General features: G+C 35.5%; 5 protein-coding genes across 6 annotated transcripts; 2 read left to right on the top strand and 3 right to left on the bottom strand.

The window, feature by feature from the left end:
• Nucleotides 1-2,436: 2,436 nt before the first annotated feature.
• On the top strand, nt 2,437-4,678 carry LOC106615651 (methyltransferase-like protein 25B). The gene is made up of 5 exons (XM_014232004.3): nt 2,437-2,794; nt 2,903-3,115; nt 3,185-4,005; nt 4,105-4,295; nt 4,366-4,678. The coding sequence occupies exons 1-5, from the start codon at nt 2,699-2,701 to the stop codon at nt 4,446-4,448; spliced, it is 1,404 nt and encodes a 467-aa protein (XP_014087479.2). The 5' UTR covers nt 2,437-2,698; the 3' UTR covers nt 4,449-4,678.
• Nucleotides 4,679-5,294: 616 nt separating this feature from the next.
• On the bottom strand, nt 5,295-6,914 carry LOC106614777 (zinc carboxypeptidase). Its single transcript, XM_036367322.2, has 2 exons — nt 6,498-6,914; nt 5,295-6,399 (listed from the first exon to the last, which is right to left on the bottom strand). The coding sequence occupies exons 1-2, from the start codon at nt 6,897-6,899 to the stop codon at nt 5,407-5,409; spliced, it is 1,395 nt and encodes a 464-aa protein (XP_036223215.1). The 5' UTR covers nt 6,900-6,914; the 3' UTR covers nt 5,295-5,406.
• Nucleotides 6,915-9,786: 2,872 nt separating this feature from the next.
• Nucleotides 9,787-12,767, bottom strand: LOC106614628 (uncharacterized). Its single transcript, XM_014230454.3, has 3 exons — nt 12,540-12,767; nt 11,510-12,483; nt 9,787-11,449 (listed from the first exon to the last, which is right to left on the bottom strand). Exons 1-3 carry the CDS (start codon nt 12,634-12,636, stop codon nt 10,052-10,054), a joined length of 2,469 nt encoding a protein of 822 aa, XP_014085929.1. The 5' UTR covers nt 12,637-12,767; the 3' UTR covers nt 9,787-10,051.
• A 56-nt stretch (nt 12,768-12,823) lies between these two features.
• On the top strand, nt 12,824-15,196 carry Dgkepsilon (diacylglycerol kinase epsilon). The gene is made up of 9 exons (XM_070108860.1): nt 12,824-12,958; nt 13,018-13,264; nt 13,302-13,305; nt 13,348-14,028; nt 14,085-14,198; nt 14,257-14,463; nt 14,521-14,686; nt 14,756-14,907; nt 14,964-15,196. The coding sequence occupies exons 2-9, from the start codon at nt 13,101-13,103 to the stop codon at nt 15,078-15,080; spliced, it is 1,605 nt and encodes a 534-aa protein (XP_069964961.1). The 5' UTR covers nt 12,824-12,958; nt 13,018-13,100; the 3' UTR covers nt 15,081-15,196.
• Nucleotides 15,197-16,613: 1,417 nt separating this feature from the next.
• Nucleotides 16,614-17,937, bottom strand: Nacalpha (nascent polypeptide associated complex protein alpha subunit). Of its 2 annotated transcripts, none has more exons than XM_014230490.3 (2): nt 17,796-17,937; nt 16,614-17,532 (listed from the first exon to the last, which is right to left on the bottom strand). In XM_014230490.3, the coding sequence occupies exon 2, from the start codon at nt 17,504-17,506 to the stop codon at nt 16,850-16,852; it is 657 nt and encodes a 218-aa protein (XP_014085965.1). In that variant the 5' UTR covers nt 17,507-17,532; nt 17,796-17,937; the 3' UTR covers nt 16,614-16,849. The 2 variants fall into 2 exon arrangements, with proteins under 2 accessions (XP_014085965.1, XP_014085974.1); XM_014230499.3 differs by having other exon boundaries at nt 17,738-17,809.
• Nucleotides 17,938-18,368: the final 431 nt, after the last annotated feature.

Genomic DNA, 18,368 nt, shown 5'->3' with positions numbered 1-18,368 from the left:
TCGGGGCTTCCATTATCACCATCAACCACCTGCCTACCACCACCAGGAGCGTGGGAATCCTATAGAATGCACCATGAGTCATTTTGCCCTGCACACAGGTGTTTTTCCACCCTTCTGCGACCTCTAGCGGCCGGAGTATATAAGCTAGGTGGGTCAAACAAATTGCATCGTTTAGAGGACACTCAGGGCTTCCATTTGCATCATCAATCACCCGCCTACCACCAATAGGGGCGTGGCAATTCACCAAAAAACACTTTGGAATTTAACGTGTCACCCTTTTGCGGCCATTAGCGCCTAAACAGGGTGATCTAAGATGGCGCAAACTATTTGATTCATGTAGCCGCACAGGTGCACGTTAATTAGAGACATCAATCTCAGATATAGGTTGAACAGGTGAGTGGCAATCAACAAAAAAGTGAAAATTTCAAAATTTCTACTTTTTACCTTTTTTGTGTTTCCCGTTAAGGGGGTATATGAGAGGGGGGAATGAAACCAAGTGGATCACCTAGAGGACACTCGGGGCTTCCATTATCACCATCAACCACCTGCCTACCACCACCAGGAGCGTGGGAATCCTATAGAATGCACCATGAGTCATTTTGCCCTGCACACAGGTGTTTTTCCACCCTTCTGCGACCTCTAGCGGCCGGAGTATATAAGCTAGGTGGGTCAAACAAATTGCATCGTTTAGAGGACACTCAGGGCTTCCATTTGCATCATCAATCACCCGCCTACCACCAATAGGGGCGTGGCAATTCACCAAAAAACACTTTGGAATTTAACGTGTCACCCTTTTGCGGCCATTAGCGCCTAAACAGGGTGATCTAAGATGGCGCAAACTATTTGATTCATGTAGCCGCACAGGTGCACGTTAATTAGAGACATCAATCTCAGATATAGGTTGAACAGGTGAGTGGCAATCAACAAAAAAGTGAAAATTTCAAAATTTCTACTTTTTACCTTTTTTGTGTTTCCCGTTAAGGGGGTATATGAGAGGGGGGAATGAAACCAAGTGGATCACCTAGAGGACACTCGGGGCTTCCATTATCACCATCAACCACCTGCCTACCACCACCAGGAGCGTGGGAATCCTATAGAATGCACCATGAGTCATTTTGCCCTGCACACAGGTGTTTTTCCACCCTTCTGCGACCTCTAGCGGCCGGAGTATATAAGCTAGGTGGGTCAAACAAATTGCATCGTTTAGAGGACACTCAGGGACTAAGATATGTATATTTATATATATACTATACAATTATTTCCCCTTACCCACCCTCCTAGTTTGTCTATGTTGTTTATCTCACTCTTTTATTACCTTATTTTTTACTTTGGTTATTGTTTTTATTTAACCCTGACAATACGTTAGCATTGAACTGCTTATTCTACCTAACGTACAGTCCTAATAAAACCTCAACAGTACCTAATTACATGTATAATAGTCAATAGGTATAAATGCAGTTTCAACGCAATGATATTAAATTGGGTGCACAGCTTTTATGTGTACAATCATAGAATGCGTTTGAGAATTGTAGCCAGTTCGACGAATGCAAATGGAACTCACCTCGCGGCGTATTAACATTGTATAAATCTACAAGTTGCCAATCCTAAGATTTTCACTAATACACACGCAAAAATATCCCACTTGGTACGGGTTGCCTGGAAAATTGTACTACTAAAATCACACTTGGTACGGGTTGCCAACCAATATTCTGCTACTAAAATCACACTTTGTACGGGTTTCCAACCAATATTCTACTACTAAAACGTTCAAATGACAGAAATCTGCTCTAGTGTGTTGCCGTGTTATGTTTTAAAATTAATAACTTTAAGAATGTTTTATTCCATATTCAAATATTTTTCGGTTGTACCATGGCTTATACAATGGTATTAACGTGTGTTTGATTTTAACCAGAGAACATAAATGAAATATTTTACGCTTCTGGGTGAAAGAGAAGGTGCAAACAGAGAACGTAAAATTCATTTACGTTCTTTGGTTCAATTGCGGACCAGCGTACACATAAATATACGATCTCTGACACATTTTTATTAGTGATACCAGATTTGTGAATGAATAATTTTTATTTTCGTTGTTTTTAGTATATTTTTAAAAGTACTTTTTTATTAGTGATACCAGATTTGTGAATGAATAATTTTTATTTTCTCCTTATAGATCTCTGGTTTTTAGTATATTTTTCAGAAGTACCAGATTTGTGTAATAGTAATTTTTACTTTCAATGTTTTTAGTATATTTTTCAGAAGTACAAAATTTTAATATTTTTTTTATTAGTGATACCAGATTTGTGAATGAATAATTTTTATTTTCGCTGTTTTTAGTATATTTTTAAAAGTACTTTTTTATTAGTGATACCAGATTTGTGAATGAATAATTTTTATTTTCTCCTTATAGATCTCTGGTTTTTAGTATATTTTTCAGAAGTACCAGATTTGTGTAATAGTAATTTTTACTTTCAATGTTTTTAGTATATTTTTCAGAAGTACAAAATTTTAATATTTTTATATACAAACAAATGTTCTCTGCAATAAGTAAAAACTTAATGGTGTACGAGCAAATCAAATATTTGCACTCACCAACTGCAAATATAGATAATTTGCGTTTTCTGGTATATTGATGTGTATGGAAATACACGTGAATTCATACATAGGTAATACTATATAATTTCTGGTCACATCCATCGTAATGGAAAGCACATCGGTAGTTGGTCTACGCTCTAAATTGTCCAATGGTTTGCAAATACTACGCTTCTATGATTGGCTTATAAATTCTTACATATTGGTATGTACATTCTAAAAATAAAAAAATTATAGAATATATTATAAATCCTATTCTGTAATTCTCAGCAAAGGAATTTTGGTTAATTTTTTCGACCGTTTTTATTTATAGGATTTTTACATTGATCAACATTGGAATAAGTTGCCGGAAAGTTGGCGGCTACATTTGGAGGAGTTGCATCCTGAAGAGTTAACTACTCTTTTAAATTATAACAAGTGTAGTAAGCAGAAGCATGGTGTTTGGCCGTTGTCATTATTAACTTTACGTCACTTATTGTTTCAATTAAGTATACCAAGAGATCAATCTACAAATTCAATCGAATTGGTAAATACATGTATCCAAACTATCCATAATACATAATTTAATACTTAGTAATGATTAAAAAAAAACTAGAGTGTATCGCGGAGGCCTGTTCTTAGCCACATAAAGCTTGGACATGCATTTAATAAATGCGTTAAACCTAAGAAACGCCATGAAATTCAATTAATGGCATCCATTTGTGAATACAGTTGTCAAATATCACCAGTTGATTTTGTTGTGGATTTCGGCGCTGGCTTAGGCCATCTTGCACGAGTACTTGGTTATGGCTACGGTGTACAAGTTTCTTGTATAGAAATGCGCCCAGAACTCAATGTACAAGCAAGCTGTATTGACGTAAAATTGGAAAGTGTTCTTCAAAAATATATACCATCGGCGAATCTTGCCTGTTTTAGACGACCAAAACATGTAACATTATGTATAACGCCAGACATGCAACCACAGCAGTTTCTCCAGATAATTGCTGAATCACAACAAAAGCCAAATACAAATTTTAAGTTTGGCATAATTGGGTTACATCCTTGCGGTGATTTAGCCGTTATATTAATGCGTATGTTCACTGATATTCCACAGGCTCGTTTTCTTAATTTCGCTAGTTGTTGTTATATGAAATTAACTACGTCTGAAACACAATCTAATATTAAACTACAAGGATATCCTCTTAGCCAATACTTATTAAAACAACAGGAATTCTCGTTTTTAAGCTATGAAGCTCTTGAGATATCTTGTCATGCTATGGAAATATATTGCGACCGTCTGGCTAGAGGTGATTATGAATATTTAAAAGTACATTCTTTCCGAGCGGCCGCAGAGCGAATTATTATAAACCAATGGCCCAATTTAAAACATTGTGGGCTCCGAAGTGTGAAGCATGTTCCTGGTATGAACTTTGAAGAGTATGTATAAATTAATATATTTATATATGTATATAGCGTACATAGTTTTATGTACGAGTATACATGCACATATCTATCTAAAATTCAATGCTCTTACAGTTATTTCTACAAAGCAACTCAAGGAGTTGAGGCTTTCAATTTGCCACGTTCTGATTTGCAAACTACAACAACACAAAATGATTTACTCCATTGGCGGCGCATAGTTATTTTTTACACTCTCCGACTAATGTTTGCACCTCTAATAGAGAGTATAATATTATATGATCGGGCTTTATATCTTCAAGAAAATGGTGAGTTCTAATAATAATAACTATTATGTATATAATCAAATGATTACAAATATATTTAATTCTTTTCCAGAGTGCCAAGTGAAGATAAACGCAACATTTGATCCTCGTATATCCCCACGGAATCACATAACTTGTTCGTTCAAACCCAAATAATACGTTGACCCATATAACATTGTTTATTGTGATTTGATTTGGTATATTAGAATTTTGCCTATCATGATGAGATACATAGGTTTAACTTTTTTGAGATGTTATTTAATATTTCTCATACAAGTTCCGCTACAGTAAGTTATTTCCATACCTGAAAAAAGGAGAAAATATAAACCTTTAGAAATTATTTATACATACATATAATAAATGCTGAATTGAATTATGTCAATTTATATTATATGTAATTCCTCTCCTAAATTCCTAGAATTTCTTCCGTTTTAGTTTTATGGTATTTATTCTGGGAAAAAGCAACAGGACTGAACATTATAGATATTAAGAAAAAACGTTAACTTCGGCTGCAACGAAGTTGTAATACCATTTACAGGTGTATATAGTAACTTCCAAGTCGAATAAAGGTTACTTAATAATGAAAAAATATATTTTATGGAGATCTACATATATCTTGATTTTGATCGGTCCGTTTCAATAGCAACTATATGTTATAGTAGTCCGATCTACAAAATATGTTCGAAAAATGTAAATTTCTTGAAGATTTTTAAAAGTTTCTTCTCTCGATGTGGAGAAGGTAAAACAAGTGTTTTTCTTTTAATTTAAACTCACACACAGTTTTCCATATGATTATATTTTGCTTCTATAATCAAGTAGTCGTTAAGTCAGATACTTAAATCTGGTAAACTGTGTAAGTTAATCGTAACTAAGATAATTTCTTATCTCATAATGGCTAATGTGGATAAAATGTTGCATATATAGAAATTCAAGTAGACTTTGTAAATGTTGATGCTCATTTGTTAGATAAGCTTATAATTATTTTAAGCAAACATATTTCGGTAAGTTTATATACGCCATATTTAGAATGCTACTCATTTATTGGTTCCCTAAATATACATATATTATAAGAATTTTGTTGATATACATAAATGCACAGATTAAAGTCACTTGATTATTTATAGTATCCCTTTTTCGTAGCTCCTTCTACTATGGTTCTAATAGCAGCAAATGCCTCTTGAGACGTGGGTTCAATCTCATTTGCCGGTAATATAAACATATCCGAGCTATCTGGAGGCCCCCGCAATTCGAAAGTATAGGCAATAGGTATTTTTATTTTGCTGTACGCCCAATCCATACTGCCTCCACTAGATGGATAAATTGTTTCAATCAAACTTCCGCTTGTGTAATTACGACCTGTAAGTTCACGTATACGACCGACAGCATTACGTCCAAATTCTTGTAAATCATCATAGTTCGCTATATGCTCCTTGGTGTACCCATAAGGGAACATTATCATTTGTGAATAAGAATGTAAGGCTATATAAGTTCTAATATGCTCCTTTTCCGCGTGCATATTAAGAAAGTCCATCAAACGTTTAGTTTCAGTTTCACTTGCTGCATTGGGACCGGAATAATCATAGCGGCATGGATCACCACTAGCCCCGGTGGTATTCCAGTGATCTGGATAATTGCGATTCAAATCAACACCACGGCATATGTCAAATAGTTGACGATTCTTTCGCCACATTCGGTCATGCTCAAACGTATATTTATATCCATCTGGGTTGACGCAAGGGAATACAATCCAGTTATAATTGTTTGCCAACTTTCGAACAGCCTCTTCCTTTGTAGTTAGCAGCTCATTTAAAAGATATGTAGCTGCAGCAGGAGCAATCCATTCGCGAGCATGGATACCACTCTCTATAAATATAGCTTTGTTAGACTTATTCCGTGACAATTTTAAACCCCTTATAGGAACACCCTCTGTACTATTGCCCATATCAATTATTGTCAGATCTTTGGGATATTGTGCCACCATATATTCCAACCACGAATAAATAGTTTTCAAGTGAAAAAAATGTTTCCAATCGAGTGCAGAACCTGGCGTTTCTGCTGGCAATACTTCCTTCATGTTCCGATCTATTTTCTCCTGGAAATTGAATGTCTGAAAGAACAAGTTCGCAAATTTTCAAATATATATGTATCTATTATATATAAGTATGTATCTGCATTGTGATTGTTTTCTTATACTTATATGCATACCAATATGCGATGATTAACATGAAACGTTTGCAATAAGTCTGCAAAGTCGGCAACTTTATGTGCAGCCACTAAAACTGTCAACTTTTGTCCTACTTCCCTTGCATGTCCCATAAAAGTCAAACTGTCGCTCTGCTGTTCCAACTTTTGAAAGAGATCCACATGCTTATCTGTATCCAATGTAACACTGTAAACCCGATAGTGATCGTACCGAGCAATATCCCCAGGAACAAGTGAAATATTATCCATTATACAATGTTCCGAGCATTCATTAGCTTTTCGAACATATTTTTTGCTGTTGTTTTGAGCGTCGACACTATCTTTCGCTAACATTGCTGAGATCGTAATGATCAGTAAAAAGGCATTAACGCTCAAATGCCGCGATGAACAGCTCTTATATATCATTTCTTAACGCAAATATAATAAACATGTATAAATATCTGTCACTGATTTCTTTATTTACTTTAGCTCTGTATATATGTATGTATCTGCATTTATTTATTTACCTTGTGTTAAGTTTGACATACACAAAAAAATGATATGTCCCAGTAAGCAGTTTTATGATTTTTAGGAAATTTTCACAAAATTCATTTAATTTTTTTATGCAAATTTTTACAGTAAGCGAAAGTCAAAGGTTTCTCACAAAAGAAAAGAAAGTTAACAAATAAGGAAGCGCTAAGTTCGGGTGTACTGGCAAGGAACAAAGGCGGAAGTTTTGTAAAAACTTTATATCAAACTAGGGAAAGTATCGCCGTGCTTTCATTCATTTAAGAAAAGAGCATACACTGTTATTAGAAAAATATTCTTCTGAATTGCATTAAGATTTCTTGCATATTGACCGATAGATGCGGTATAAAGTGAACCGGAGTTTCGAAAATATTTATATTAGGTAGATAGGTTACCTGCTTTTACCCATTTTTAGCACAAGTTTTGCGTAAGATGAAATACCTTGAGGGCACTATTTGTACAAAGTTTTATTCTGATTTTTTTTGATGTTAGATTTGTATACTGTAAAGTAAAAGGATCAGACGGAATTTAAAAGTTTGTTATATGAGAATTAGGCGGGTTGTCATCCGATTTCGCCCATTTTTCCTTGGAATGCTTGGGTTGAAATCGGTCGAGTAATTCCTGAGATATAGGATTTCACATATAGGTGGTCCCATTTTCACAGAGTTTGAAGAGGTGATAAAATGGCTTCTGGGTTGATATATCTTAAGCGGTTTGGAAGATATGTACATTAAACCATTTAGGGAGCGGAGCCACAGCTGCTTTTACAAATTTTTTAGCCTACAGGTGTCCCTGGTTACTGCGATCTCCTGTATAAAATTACAGTTTTGTATCCGTTCCCACGAGAGTCGGGCCTACGTAACTGGAACGGACTCGGATTTTTATCCGGCCAAGGACTGTCAATTCAACAGAATTCTGCCGCCACAACAACAACAACAGTTTTGCATCTTAATTTTCGGCATGGCTTAGTTATGACACTTTAAAAATTTTCGATTAATGACGTTTTGTGGGTGTGGCAGTAGTCTGATTACGCCCATCTACCATACCAAACTTGCTTGCATGGAAAGTTAAAATTTAACAGTAGTAAAAATAGTTGCAATTATTCTCTTTAATTTTATTATGCTCAGCTATACCTACAGATGTAAGTCTATAGATGACAGTCTTAGAACTCATGTATTGATAGCCCTTCCTAGAATGCAACTTTATAACATGCTTTTCAAGTGTGAACTATGTAAAAAAACTTACAACCAAGGAAACTGGCGCCAATCGTGTAAGCATATAATAATTATAGACAATTAATTTGCTACCAAAAAGTGTTTAAGTGTAGTGGAACGACCGATATCGGACCACTATTGCATATAGCTGCCATACAAACTGAACAATCGGAATCAAATACTTGTATGGAAAACTTTTTTTACAATTTTTCACAGTACAATTTTTGAAATTTATATACAAGTATCTCGAAAACTATAAGTCTGAGGCGAGTATATGTATATACATTTTTTAATTCTGAGGACCTCCTCTATCCGTCTATACCATCAGATCGTGGCGTCAAAAAGGTCGTAATCGTGCCGAATATTTAATACCGAAATCTTTGTTAAATAAGTCGATTGTATTATTAACGATGTTCTTTAATACGCGTTAGATTAATTTAAATTTAGAGACTAAACTAATTATCTCATCTTGATTTGAAAAACTGACGTTCAAGTTGTTTAGTGAGTTTGAACTGATATTCGATGGGCATTACGGTTCCCAACTAGCAAAACTGGAATCGATGGCATGTGCTCAAAAGTAAACAGCTACCTCTCCGATCTTTATCGCTTCTTCTCTGCAAGGAGCCTAACACTCTCCCCCACTAAATCCACAGCAACCATCTTCACAAATTGGACGAAGGAGTACAGACTGGACTTGAACATTTCAGTCGATGGCACAAAAATTCCGACAGTACATCCAAATCACCAATTTGGTCGCCTAGATGTAGTGCAACGCAGACGAGGAAGCTTCAGACTTGTCAAAACACTGCACTCCGGACTATCGCTGGGGGCCTCTTGATGTCCCCAATTGAACACCTACATAGTTAGGCCCTTATGCTTCCGGTTAAGGAACATAATGAGCTCCTCTCCAAGCAGTTTCTGCTGGGGTGTTTTCGCAGAAATCCCCCCTGCAGTCGCCTGCTTGGAGCGGAACCGCCTCCTAGGAACATCAAAAGGTCATTCCTTGATTACGTCGACGACATCAGACAGTACGTCGACCGGACTTCGGACGCAACAAACTACAGACGAGCACTGACCGCCATTCACAGTGGAGCCATTAACACCTTCATCGACTCCCTCTCAGTGAATGGCGTACTAGGAGTCAAACCACCACCTATAGCAGACGTAGAGCTCGAGTTGCCCCGCGAAACCAGAGTGACCCTCGCGCAACTTCGTTCTGGATATTGTAGCAGGTTAAATTCCTACTTATCCAGAATGGACCCCGATATACCAAACACATGTCCTGCATGCAATGAGGCCCCGCATGATACTAACCACCTCTTTGCAAGCTCAACAAACACAACTCATCTAACACCCTTTTCCCTATGGTCCGACCCCGTCGAAACAGCCCGTTTCTTGGGCCTCCCGTTAGATGACCTCGGCGACAACCAAATATCACTTACCATCCAAGCGGGGACTAGATAACCGTTACAACAACAACAGCAAAACTGGATACAACAAAGTATTTTCAACTAAAATACTTACCATGCAATCTCAAGAGCAATATAACTTAATGTCAATTAAATTCACCGTTAAAATGTATGAAATTATTGAATTAGCATCAATTTATATATTATTTTTAAGGATGTTCAAAATGTAAATTATTTAGAAATTCGCATATCACTTTTTTATTTCATAACCAAACTAAAGTGGCAGAATTTCACATAATTTTTTTTAATACCTAGTGTATTCAAACCTTAAGCATTACTTAAACTTATAAAAATATGCTTAAGTTACATATATTTCAAAATAAAATATATATCTTTGCTTTTGCGGGTTTTAAAAATTATATTTGAACTAATTTTTTTTATTTTTGTGTGTTTTAGATTTATCATTTTTCAGTTGGCCAATCAGTTTTGTTTTCTGCTTTAATTTATGTTGTCGTTTCATTAGTTTTACCTTCCCTTGAGGGAGATCTTTCTGTTTTTTTGTATTCAGTTTAGTTTGTTGTGTATTTTTGCCTTCAGATTCGATTTGTGCATCATGGCCGTTTAATTCAACCATATTAAATTTTTTTTTGTTGTTTTGTTTTTCAATTATTGTTGTTTGATTTTCTGGTTGCACTTCCATTTCATTTTTGTTCACTTTTAATGGTTTTTCAAAAACATTAGCAATGTATTTATTCCTATTTTGTTCCATTTTTTTCTTCTTTATATCTAATTCCACTTCTGAAAGGTTTGGCTTTCCTGCTTGCTTTCCGAGTAGTTTCCGTGTCCCCTTTTTTTCATATTCCAGTTCTTCAGTATTGTTGGAATTATTATCCACCATAGTTGTAGCGTTCGTTATCGCGTCATCCAAAATTTTTTCATCCGCTTCTTGTTGTTCCGTAGTCATCGGAATGGTGTTTGAGAATTTTTTCAATTTTGCTACATAAAAACCATCCATATTATGTATATGGGGATAATAACGCCGAGTTAAATTTAAACTGGGATGAAAGCGATATTGGCGATATTTTGTAAAGCCTTCAACGCCAAAATCTAAACCAGTTGGAACAAGCTTAACATTTCGTTTTCTGAGGGCATAGTCTATGACCCATTCATTCTCTTCAGGCAATACTGAACATGTTGAATACACAATGTATCCACCCGTTTTAGATTTAGCATCCACACAATCAATGGCAGTTAACAACAACTTACGTTGAAGATTATAACAACGCTGTACATCTACCTCATTCTTTGTTGATTTGACACTTGGGTCTTTAGCCACAACACCTGTGCCTGTGCACGGAGCATCTAAGAGAATACGATCAAATCCAGATATTAAATTACGAAATTTACAACCATCTTCACAGCTGACAATAGCGTTAATAACGCCAAGGCGATGAAAATTTGCTACTACTGCTTTTATCCGCTCCTGATTGGCATCATTCGCAAAAAGAACACCTGTGTTTTTCATAATCGAGGCAATATGCGACCCCTTGCCGCCTGGTGCAGAACACATATCTAGAATACGTTCATTCTCTTGAGGTGCTAACGCCATAACAGGCAGCATTGACGATGCTCCCTGAATCATATAGTGGCCAGCTAAGTATTCGGGAGTGGCACCAAGGGGAACTTGCGAATTATAAACAACTAAACCGACTTTAGTCCATTTGCCCAAAGGATCTAAGTTGACGCCGCGGTTAATTAATGATGCAGCCAAATCTCTTCTACGTGTTTTTAAAGAATTCGTACGAATAGTTAATGGGCGTGGAACCTAATTAAATTATTTTTTCTTTAGATTTTTAACCACAAAGTAAAAATTATAATTACTCACCTCAGAGGTTTCTAAATATTCCATAAGTTCCGTCAATGCGAAAATATCCATTAATTTGCCCATTAGAAAATCATTATAGCTGTAATAGATGCAAAGGTCGTGGCGTAATAGATCTAAATATTCTTGCCGAGAACGATCTTGTTGGCGGTACTTTTTGAAATCTGATAATACAAGCGTAAGATCCTTAATACGTTGTTGTATTTCTTGAAGTGTTATTTCCTTTTGGTTATCTTCATCTTTTTCTGGAAATTCGAAAACCTCTTGACGATCAATCGACATTTGCATCTCTTTGGTAGACATTTCGGCTTCCATAGCTTCACGTTTCCTTAACTTTTTATTTTCCCGTTCGATCGGTAACAGGCTGTCGTCAACTTCATTGTCTTTAAATTCACTAATGATAGAATCAGTATCCTCTCTATCAGATAACTCAAAGTCGTCATCTGAATTGGAATTTTCATCATCATAATCAGATATGTCATCTAGCTTTTCAACTTTAAGAGTTTCTTTAAATGCATCTTCTTCGCCATTTTCTTCTCCTTCATTTTCTGTTTGTTCTTCTAGTAAGTCTTGCTCATTTTCTTCATTTTTCTCATCTTCATACTTTTCTTGGTCTTGGTCATCGCTAGATTTAATTTTCTTTAGCTTTTTTGACTGCTTGGGTTTCAGCCACTCTTTATTATCGTCTGTAAATCCCACAATTTTTTGTTTTTGAGATTTCAAATGCTGTTGGATCCCTAAAAATCCTTGTAGCTTATTAGTGTTGTATTTATTTTGAAATTCTACATCGTCGGTTACATCGGGACCTTCACTTAATTTCCTTCTTTGTTCATTAGATCTACTATTATTTTCTTGGCTTAACTTCATATTATGTTTCTGCTTTTTTACCTTTTGGATTTCTTTTTTCTGATCACGTTTAACCAAGCGTTGTTTTTGACGATGTGATAGCTTTTTATCATCCATGTCATTTGAAGGCGCTGTAAGAAATTGTATATTTAAGGTTTTATGTATTTTGTATTGATACAACTCTTACCAAACGATTGTTTCGGGAAAGTGGGCGGCTTTTGCTTGCGGGACTTTCGCCCAGGACCTTTTTTTGGCTTTTCACTAAATTCTGCTTTCCGTCCCATTGTACTATTATTAATGAAATTTTATTTGTTTCTAACAACTCAACGTGAAATTTCTAATCGTAATAAGGAACAACACGTGGAATGAAAGAGCAATACATTGAAAGAACTTTTGACACTTTAGTAAAGTGACTTTATTTGTGAATTCAAATAGCGGAATGAGGATTAATTTTGGCATTTAGAGGAATCAGCTGTGTATCGACCGTGAACATATGCCTGGGGAAAAGAAGAAGAGAGGTTTTGTTTTCATTTTTATTAATAAATATTTTACTCAATTATCGATTTTTATTTGATTTGCTGAATATCAAGGTTTAGTAATACTGCAGTGCGTATTTATTGTTAAATTCCTCCAAATGAATGCGTTAAATTAACTTTATTTTCAAGGTCAATAATGTGGAGCAAATATTTTAAATAATATACAGCTAATATATGGATTCATTAAGGCTGTACAAGAAAAGAATAACACAATGAATATAGAACTCGCCAGCTTCGAATTGAGCTCCGAAGCATTAATTGGATCTCTATTAGCATTATGCGCGATATTCGCTTTTTGCCGCAATTTATTACTAGAGGATGTTATTTGTATTCCTGGAAAAACTAAGCATAGCTGGAAGTCTATCAAAATATTAGAGTAAGAACACAATTTTCTTTTATATAGATGTACATAGATATGTAAAAAGAAATTTATATTAATATTTATATTTTATTATCTAGGCATGTTATTGCAACGCTTGTGAAATTCTGTTAACTAATGCAGAGGGTCTCTTTTGCGATTGCTGTGGTATTTGTACCCATTCCGCCCATGCCTGTACCAAAAAAATTGATACTAATTTTAAATGTAAAGATAAATGGCTCCGTCATGAAAAGGTCATGCGTCATTTATGGATTCGTGGTAACTTGCCAGTTGGCGTTGGTTGCTCATTATGTGATGTTGAAATCGATTACCATGCAACAGCGGGTCTCTTTGGCTGGCGGTGCGCTTGGTGCCAACGCTGCTATCACAATAACTGCTATAAAAGTATTGATACAAGAGCTGAATGCGATTTGGGAGAATTTCAGGATATGATATTTCCACCGTATTGCATTATTGCTGCACGTACACGTGAGTCTGTGCGATTGCATTTGGCTGGTATTAAACCACCTAACATTGAAGGTTGGGAACCTTTAATTGTTATTGCCAATACGAGATCTGGCAGCAGTACCGGGTCACATGTGGTAGCATTGCTTCGCGGTTATTTGCATCCACTTCAAGTAATGGAGTTGGGTGGTCGGGGACCACAAGATGCTATGCAATGGGCTGCAAAAACCAGTCCGCGTCCTTGTCGAATCTTAGTTGCAGGTGGGGACGGAACAGTAGGATGGGTGTTAAATACTATATCTGCGCTTAATATAAAGGTAATATATTTAAAGTTATATCTAATATATATTTTATTATAATTATAAAATTGAAGCCTGTGCCCTCAGTTGCAATCATGCCTTTGGGGACAGGAAATGACCTTTCACGGGTAATGGGTTGGGGTTCGCAACCTCCTAATATTTTGGACCCTGTTACAATACTCAGAAATGTAAGTATTTTGACTGGACTTTATAGATTTTAAAGTTACTTATTCCTTTAATATTTAGATAAAAAACGCACGATCAGTAAATTTGGATCGTTTCGATTTACAAATTGAAAAACTGTATTATCGTTTACCAATCCAGAGACATCCTATCAAAACGATACATGTCTATAATTACTATAGTATTGGAGTAGATGCATTGGTCACTTATAATTTTCACAAAACTCGAGAATCTCGATTTTACTTGTTGAGTAGTCGAATTTTTAATAAGGTAGCAAAATCATTGGTTATAATCAACAAAAAATTGATTTTATACTATTTTTCATAGTTAATATATTTTGGCTTCGGCACACAACAAATTGTTCAACGCGATTGCGAACGGATCGAACAAAAACTAGATCTATACTTGGATGGTCATATTGTAGAATTACCAGAATTGCAATCAATTATATTCCTTAATATTGATTCATGGGGAGCTGGTTGTAAATTATGCGGTGGGTTTTAAAAAATATCATATAGGTTTATACGTAATTATTTAAATTTTAATAAGAACTGTTTATCAGAACTTAGCAATTCAGATTCAAAATGTAAGATGGAAAATTCAATTTCGGATGGCATGTTAGAGGTTTTTGGACTTGTGTCGTCCTTTCATATGGCACAATTGCAGTGTGGCATAAGTAAACCAGTGCGCATCGGTCAAGCTAAACAAATACGAGTAGGATTACTATTTAATCTAAGTGCGCATAAAATAATTTACAGTTAACTCTTTAGATTGTTATAAAGTCTACCTGCCCAATGCAATCGGATGGAGAACCATGGATGCAGACTCCTGCCGACATACGTTTACAATCCCGCAGTCAGGTACGCATGTTGAAGCTTGAGAGCTAGTGCATATGTTTAAATGTTAAAATGTACATAAAGTCTAATTATTTATATGTACATTTTTATAAATTCTATACATGATTTAATAAAAGTAACTAGTCAACCTAAATAATAACAGTTGAGATCGAATGCTTCTTAATTTATAGTACAAATCTTGGAAGTGACAGGAGGGTGAAGATCCGGATCATGTTTTTTAAAATTTCTTGAAGCAAAAAACAAAAAAAAAAAAAAAAGAATAAACGTTAATTTCGACTGCACCGAAGCTATAATACTATTTCTTCGGAGATTGCACTGTTGCTTTAGACAATAATCTTAGTAACATCAAGAAGTATTTCCTTGATTACCTCGACGACATTAGACAGTACGCCGACCGGACTTCGGACGCAACGAACTTCAGACAGACACTGACCGCCATTCACAGTGGAGCCATCAACACCTTCACCGACTCCCTCTCAGTGAATGGCGTATTATGAGTCAAACCACTACCCATAGCAGACGTAGAGCTCGAGTTGCCTCGCGAAACCAGAGTGACCCCCGCGCAACTTCGTTCTGGATATTGTAGCAGGTTAAACTGCTACTTATCCAGAATAAACACCGACATACCATACACATGTTCTGCGTGCAATGAGTCTCCGCATGACACTAACCACCTCTTTGCATGCCCAACAAACCCCACTCATCTAACACCCTTTTACCTATGGTCCGACCCCGTCGAAACAGTTCGTTTCCTGGGCCTCCCGTTAGATGACCTCGACGACAACCAATCTGGAATTGATCACCCAAACGGGGACTAGGTAACCGTTGCAACAACAACAACAATAATCCGTTCCAAATATCTTAAAGATGTCTTGTCAAATAAAAAAGTTTTTGATACTGATTTTGGACTTGATTTTGATCGATCAGTGTGTATGACAGCTAGAAGCACTAGCTAACAGCTTCTATATCTCAAAATCTGAGGGACAAATTTGCGTATATATAGACAAACGGACATTGCTAAACCGCTCAGCTCGGCGTGGATCATTTATATATATACTTAATGGGGTGTCCGACGTTTCCTTCTGCTTGTTACTAACTTCGTGCCTAACTTGATTGAGGCAGACTTTCAGTAAAATATAAATCCATATAGCCATGCAAACTCTATTTTTCATATTGAATTATACGGTATAGCAAAATCTTTGATGAAAATCAAATCATTTTAAAGTTTTAAGTTTCAAGAACTATCAGAACGGCAGCAGATGATATTTAATTATATTATTAATGTTTTTCCCAAACTTGTTCATCATTTTCGAGTTATTTTATGAAGAAGATAATTACTTAATTAGAAAATCTTCAATAACATATAGTAGTTAAGTTTCAGTTCCAATCAAGTACAAAAAAATTAATTCATATACCGAAAACCAAAGAATTACGTATATACGAAATATACTGTTTGACAAAAAAAAAATATGAGTTCTGTCAGACACTAGAATATTATTTAAAAAAAAACCCCCTATATATATGGAAGATCTATCCGAAATGATTAAAGTATTTATATATCAATTTTTATATATATATTGCATTCAATTTATTACGACTTCACATTACAGCAATACAAATGAATACAAAACTGAAACTGTTATTAGACTAACGGCTGGAACGAAACATAATTCGTTCATTATATTTACTTGGCTTTGTCTGGTCGTAGACGCTTCTTTGTGGTATGGTAAATTTTCAAATGTCTTAAGGCGGGTACTCTTTACTCGATTGTAACGCAGTCGTTTCACATACAAGTGCGTTTAAATCATCGTTAACTCCATAATTGCGTTAACAATATCATTGTTGTGTTTTTTAAGAGCTCTTATGGCCTTTGCACGTGTAGTGTTAGCCTGAGTGATTACCAGTTCAATATCTTTCTCATCGACGCCGGTCTCATCTACTTCTTCTTCATCCTCCTCTGCAATAGGCGCTACTGATGAAGTTGTGCCTAATGTCTCTGCAATACTTGCCGCTTCAGGAGCTTTGAATTTTTCAGCAGCTGCGACTTGGGCCTGCTGAGATAAATCTTCAATCTTTGCCTCACCGAATACAATATATGTGTCGCTGTGTGGATTTTTGTATACATCAGGATTGTTAATTACAAAAAGTATATTCTTCGACTTGCGAATTGTCACACGATTAACTCCTTGAATTTGCTTTAATCCAAGTTTAAGCATAATTTTTCGTGCTTTTTTTTCACCACGCGATTGCTTGGCTTTGGAAACCAAATCAACAGGGAGACCAGTGGCACCGCCCCCCAACTGTGTAGTACCTGCAGCAGCATCTTCCAGCTCAGGAATGCTGTCCTCAGATCCACAATCGCTAGCATCATCTTCAATGCGTACTTCTGCAGCTTTTACTTCAGTAGTAGCAGAAGCGGCAGCGTCAGTAAGGATTTCTGTAACTTCGGCAGTCATTGCAGCGATGTTATATGTAACTTTATCTGGAAACATAAATTTCAAAAACTTTGGAATATACTATAACTTTTCATAGATAAGACCAAATTTTTCAAAAACAAAAAAAAAATCACTTTGACGGCATTAAAAATCACAATATGCTGAGGTTATATTTTGATATTTGATGGCACTAGCCAATATTTAAGAGATTTAACACAAAAAAAATAAAATCTAATACTTAAACATTCCAACCTCTAAATTATTTTCTTCTTAATTAATCGGATGCAGTAAATATTTGACGATTAGTTACCTGAGAAAATAAATCGCCCCTTCAAGCCGTTTTCAGAATATTTAACAAAAGTGAAGAGTTTATTCAACACTTAGGTTGCTGAAACTGTTTTAAATTTGCGACAACAGTGTCATCTACATGTGAATGATTTTCTTGCATTAGGGTATGTCTCCGAAGGAAATCTACCCTGCAAGACTGGTATCGGTTAGTAAAGCAAAAACTAACACATTTCCGCTTGATGTTCAATGTTCTTATTGTTCTATCCAATTATAATTATGGTAAATTGTTACTTTCTGTTTACAGTGCACATAACCCATAATCAAAGTATCTAAAACACAAATTTCTGTGTGTTATTTTTGGTTAGGTTAGCACAATGTTACTAATGGAAAATTTATACGTAGACCCATCGGTTACCTTTTGGCAACTATAACCAATTCAATAATTCCTTTTTAATTCTCGTTTTTTAGATTTTTATTTTATTTTAATCAAAAATTCTTAGTTAAACTAGACACTGAAATAACTAATTAGTACCTTAAAATGATATATATATAATAAGTTTACAATTAAATATTAAAAACAAAAATATATCTTTAT

The sequence above is a fragment of the Bactrocera oleae genome, chromosome 4 (assembly GCF_042242935.1).
Source record: "Bactrocera oleae isolate idBacOlea1 chromosome 4, idBacOlea1, whole genome shotgun sequence".
NCBI classification, from domain to species: Eukaryota; Metazoa; Arthropoda; class Insecta; order Diptera; family Tephritidae; genus Bactrocera; species Bactrocera oleae.
This window is presented reverse-complemented; position numbering and strand designations above follow the sequence as displayed.

What these genes read in the sequence shown, in the direction of transcription:
- Nacalpha (XM_014230490.3), bottom strand. Translation starts at nt 17,506, where the DNA reads ATGACTGCCGAAGTTACAGAAATCCTTACTGACGCTGCCGCTTCTGCT.
- LOC106615651 (XM_014232004.3), top strand. Translation starts at nt 2,699, where the DNA reads ATGGAAAGCACATCGGTAGTTGGTCTACGCTCTAAATTGTCCAATGGT. An exon ending in TTATAAATTCTTACATATTG is followed by an intron (nt 2,795 to 2,902) that starts GTATGTACATTC and finishes TTTTATTTATAG; the next exon opens with GATTTTTACATTGATCAACA. An exon ending in TTTATATCTTCAAGAAAATG is followed by an intron (nt 4,296 to 4,365) that starts GTGAGTTCTAAT and finishes ATTCTTTTCCAG; the next exon opens with AGTGCCAAGTGAAGATAAAC.
- Dgkepsilon (XM_070108860.1), top strand. Translation starts at nt 13,101, where the DNA reads ATGAATATAGAACTCGCCAGCTTCGAATTGAGCTCCGAAGCATTAATT. An exon ending in TATCTGCGCTTAATATAAAG is followed by an intron (nt 14,029 to 14,084) that starts GTAATATATTTA and finishes ATAAAATTGAAG; the next exon opens with CCTGTGCCCTCAGTTGCAAT. An exon ending in CTGTTACAATACTCAGAAAT is followed by an intron (nt 14,199 to 14,256) that starts GTAAGTATTTTG and finishes TTTAATATTTAG; the next exon opens with ATAAAAAACGCACGATCAGT.
- LOC106614777 (XM_036367322.2), bottom strand. Translation starts at nt 6,899, where the DNA reads ATGATATATAAGAGCTGTTCATCGCGGCATTTGAGCGTTAATGCCTTT. An exon ending in ATGTTAATCATCGCATATTG is followed by an intron (nt 6,400 to 6,497) that starts GTATGCATATAA and finishes TTGTTCTTTCAG; the next exon opens with ACATTCAATTTCCAGGAGAA.
- LOC106614628 (XM_014230454.3), bottom strand. Translation starts at nt 12,636, where the DNA reads ATGGGACGGAAAGCAGAATTTAGTGAAAAGCCAAAAAAAGGTCCTGGG. An exon ending in TTTCCCGAAACAATCGTTTG is followed by an intron (nt 12,484 to 12,539) that starts GTAAGAGTTGTA and finishes AATTTCTTACAG; the next exon opens with CGCCTTCAAATGACATGGAT. An exon ending in AATATTTAGAAACCTCTGAG is followed by an intron (nt 11,450 to 11,509) that starts GTGAGTAATTAT and finishes TAATTTAATTAG; the next exon opens with GTTCCACGCCCATTAACTAT.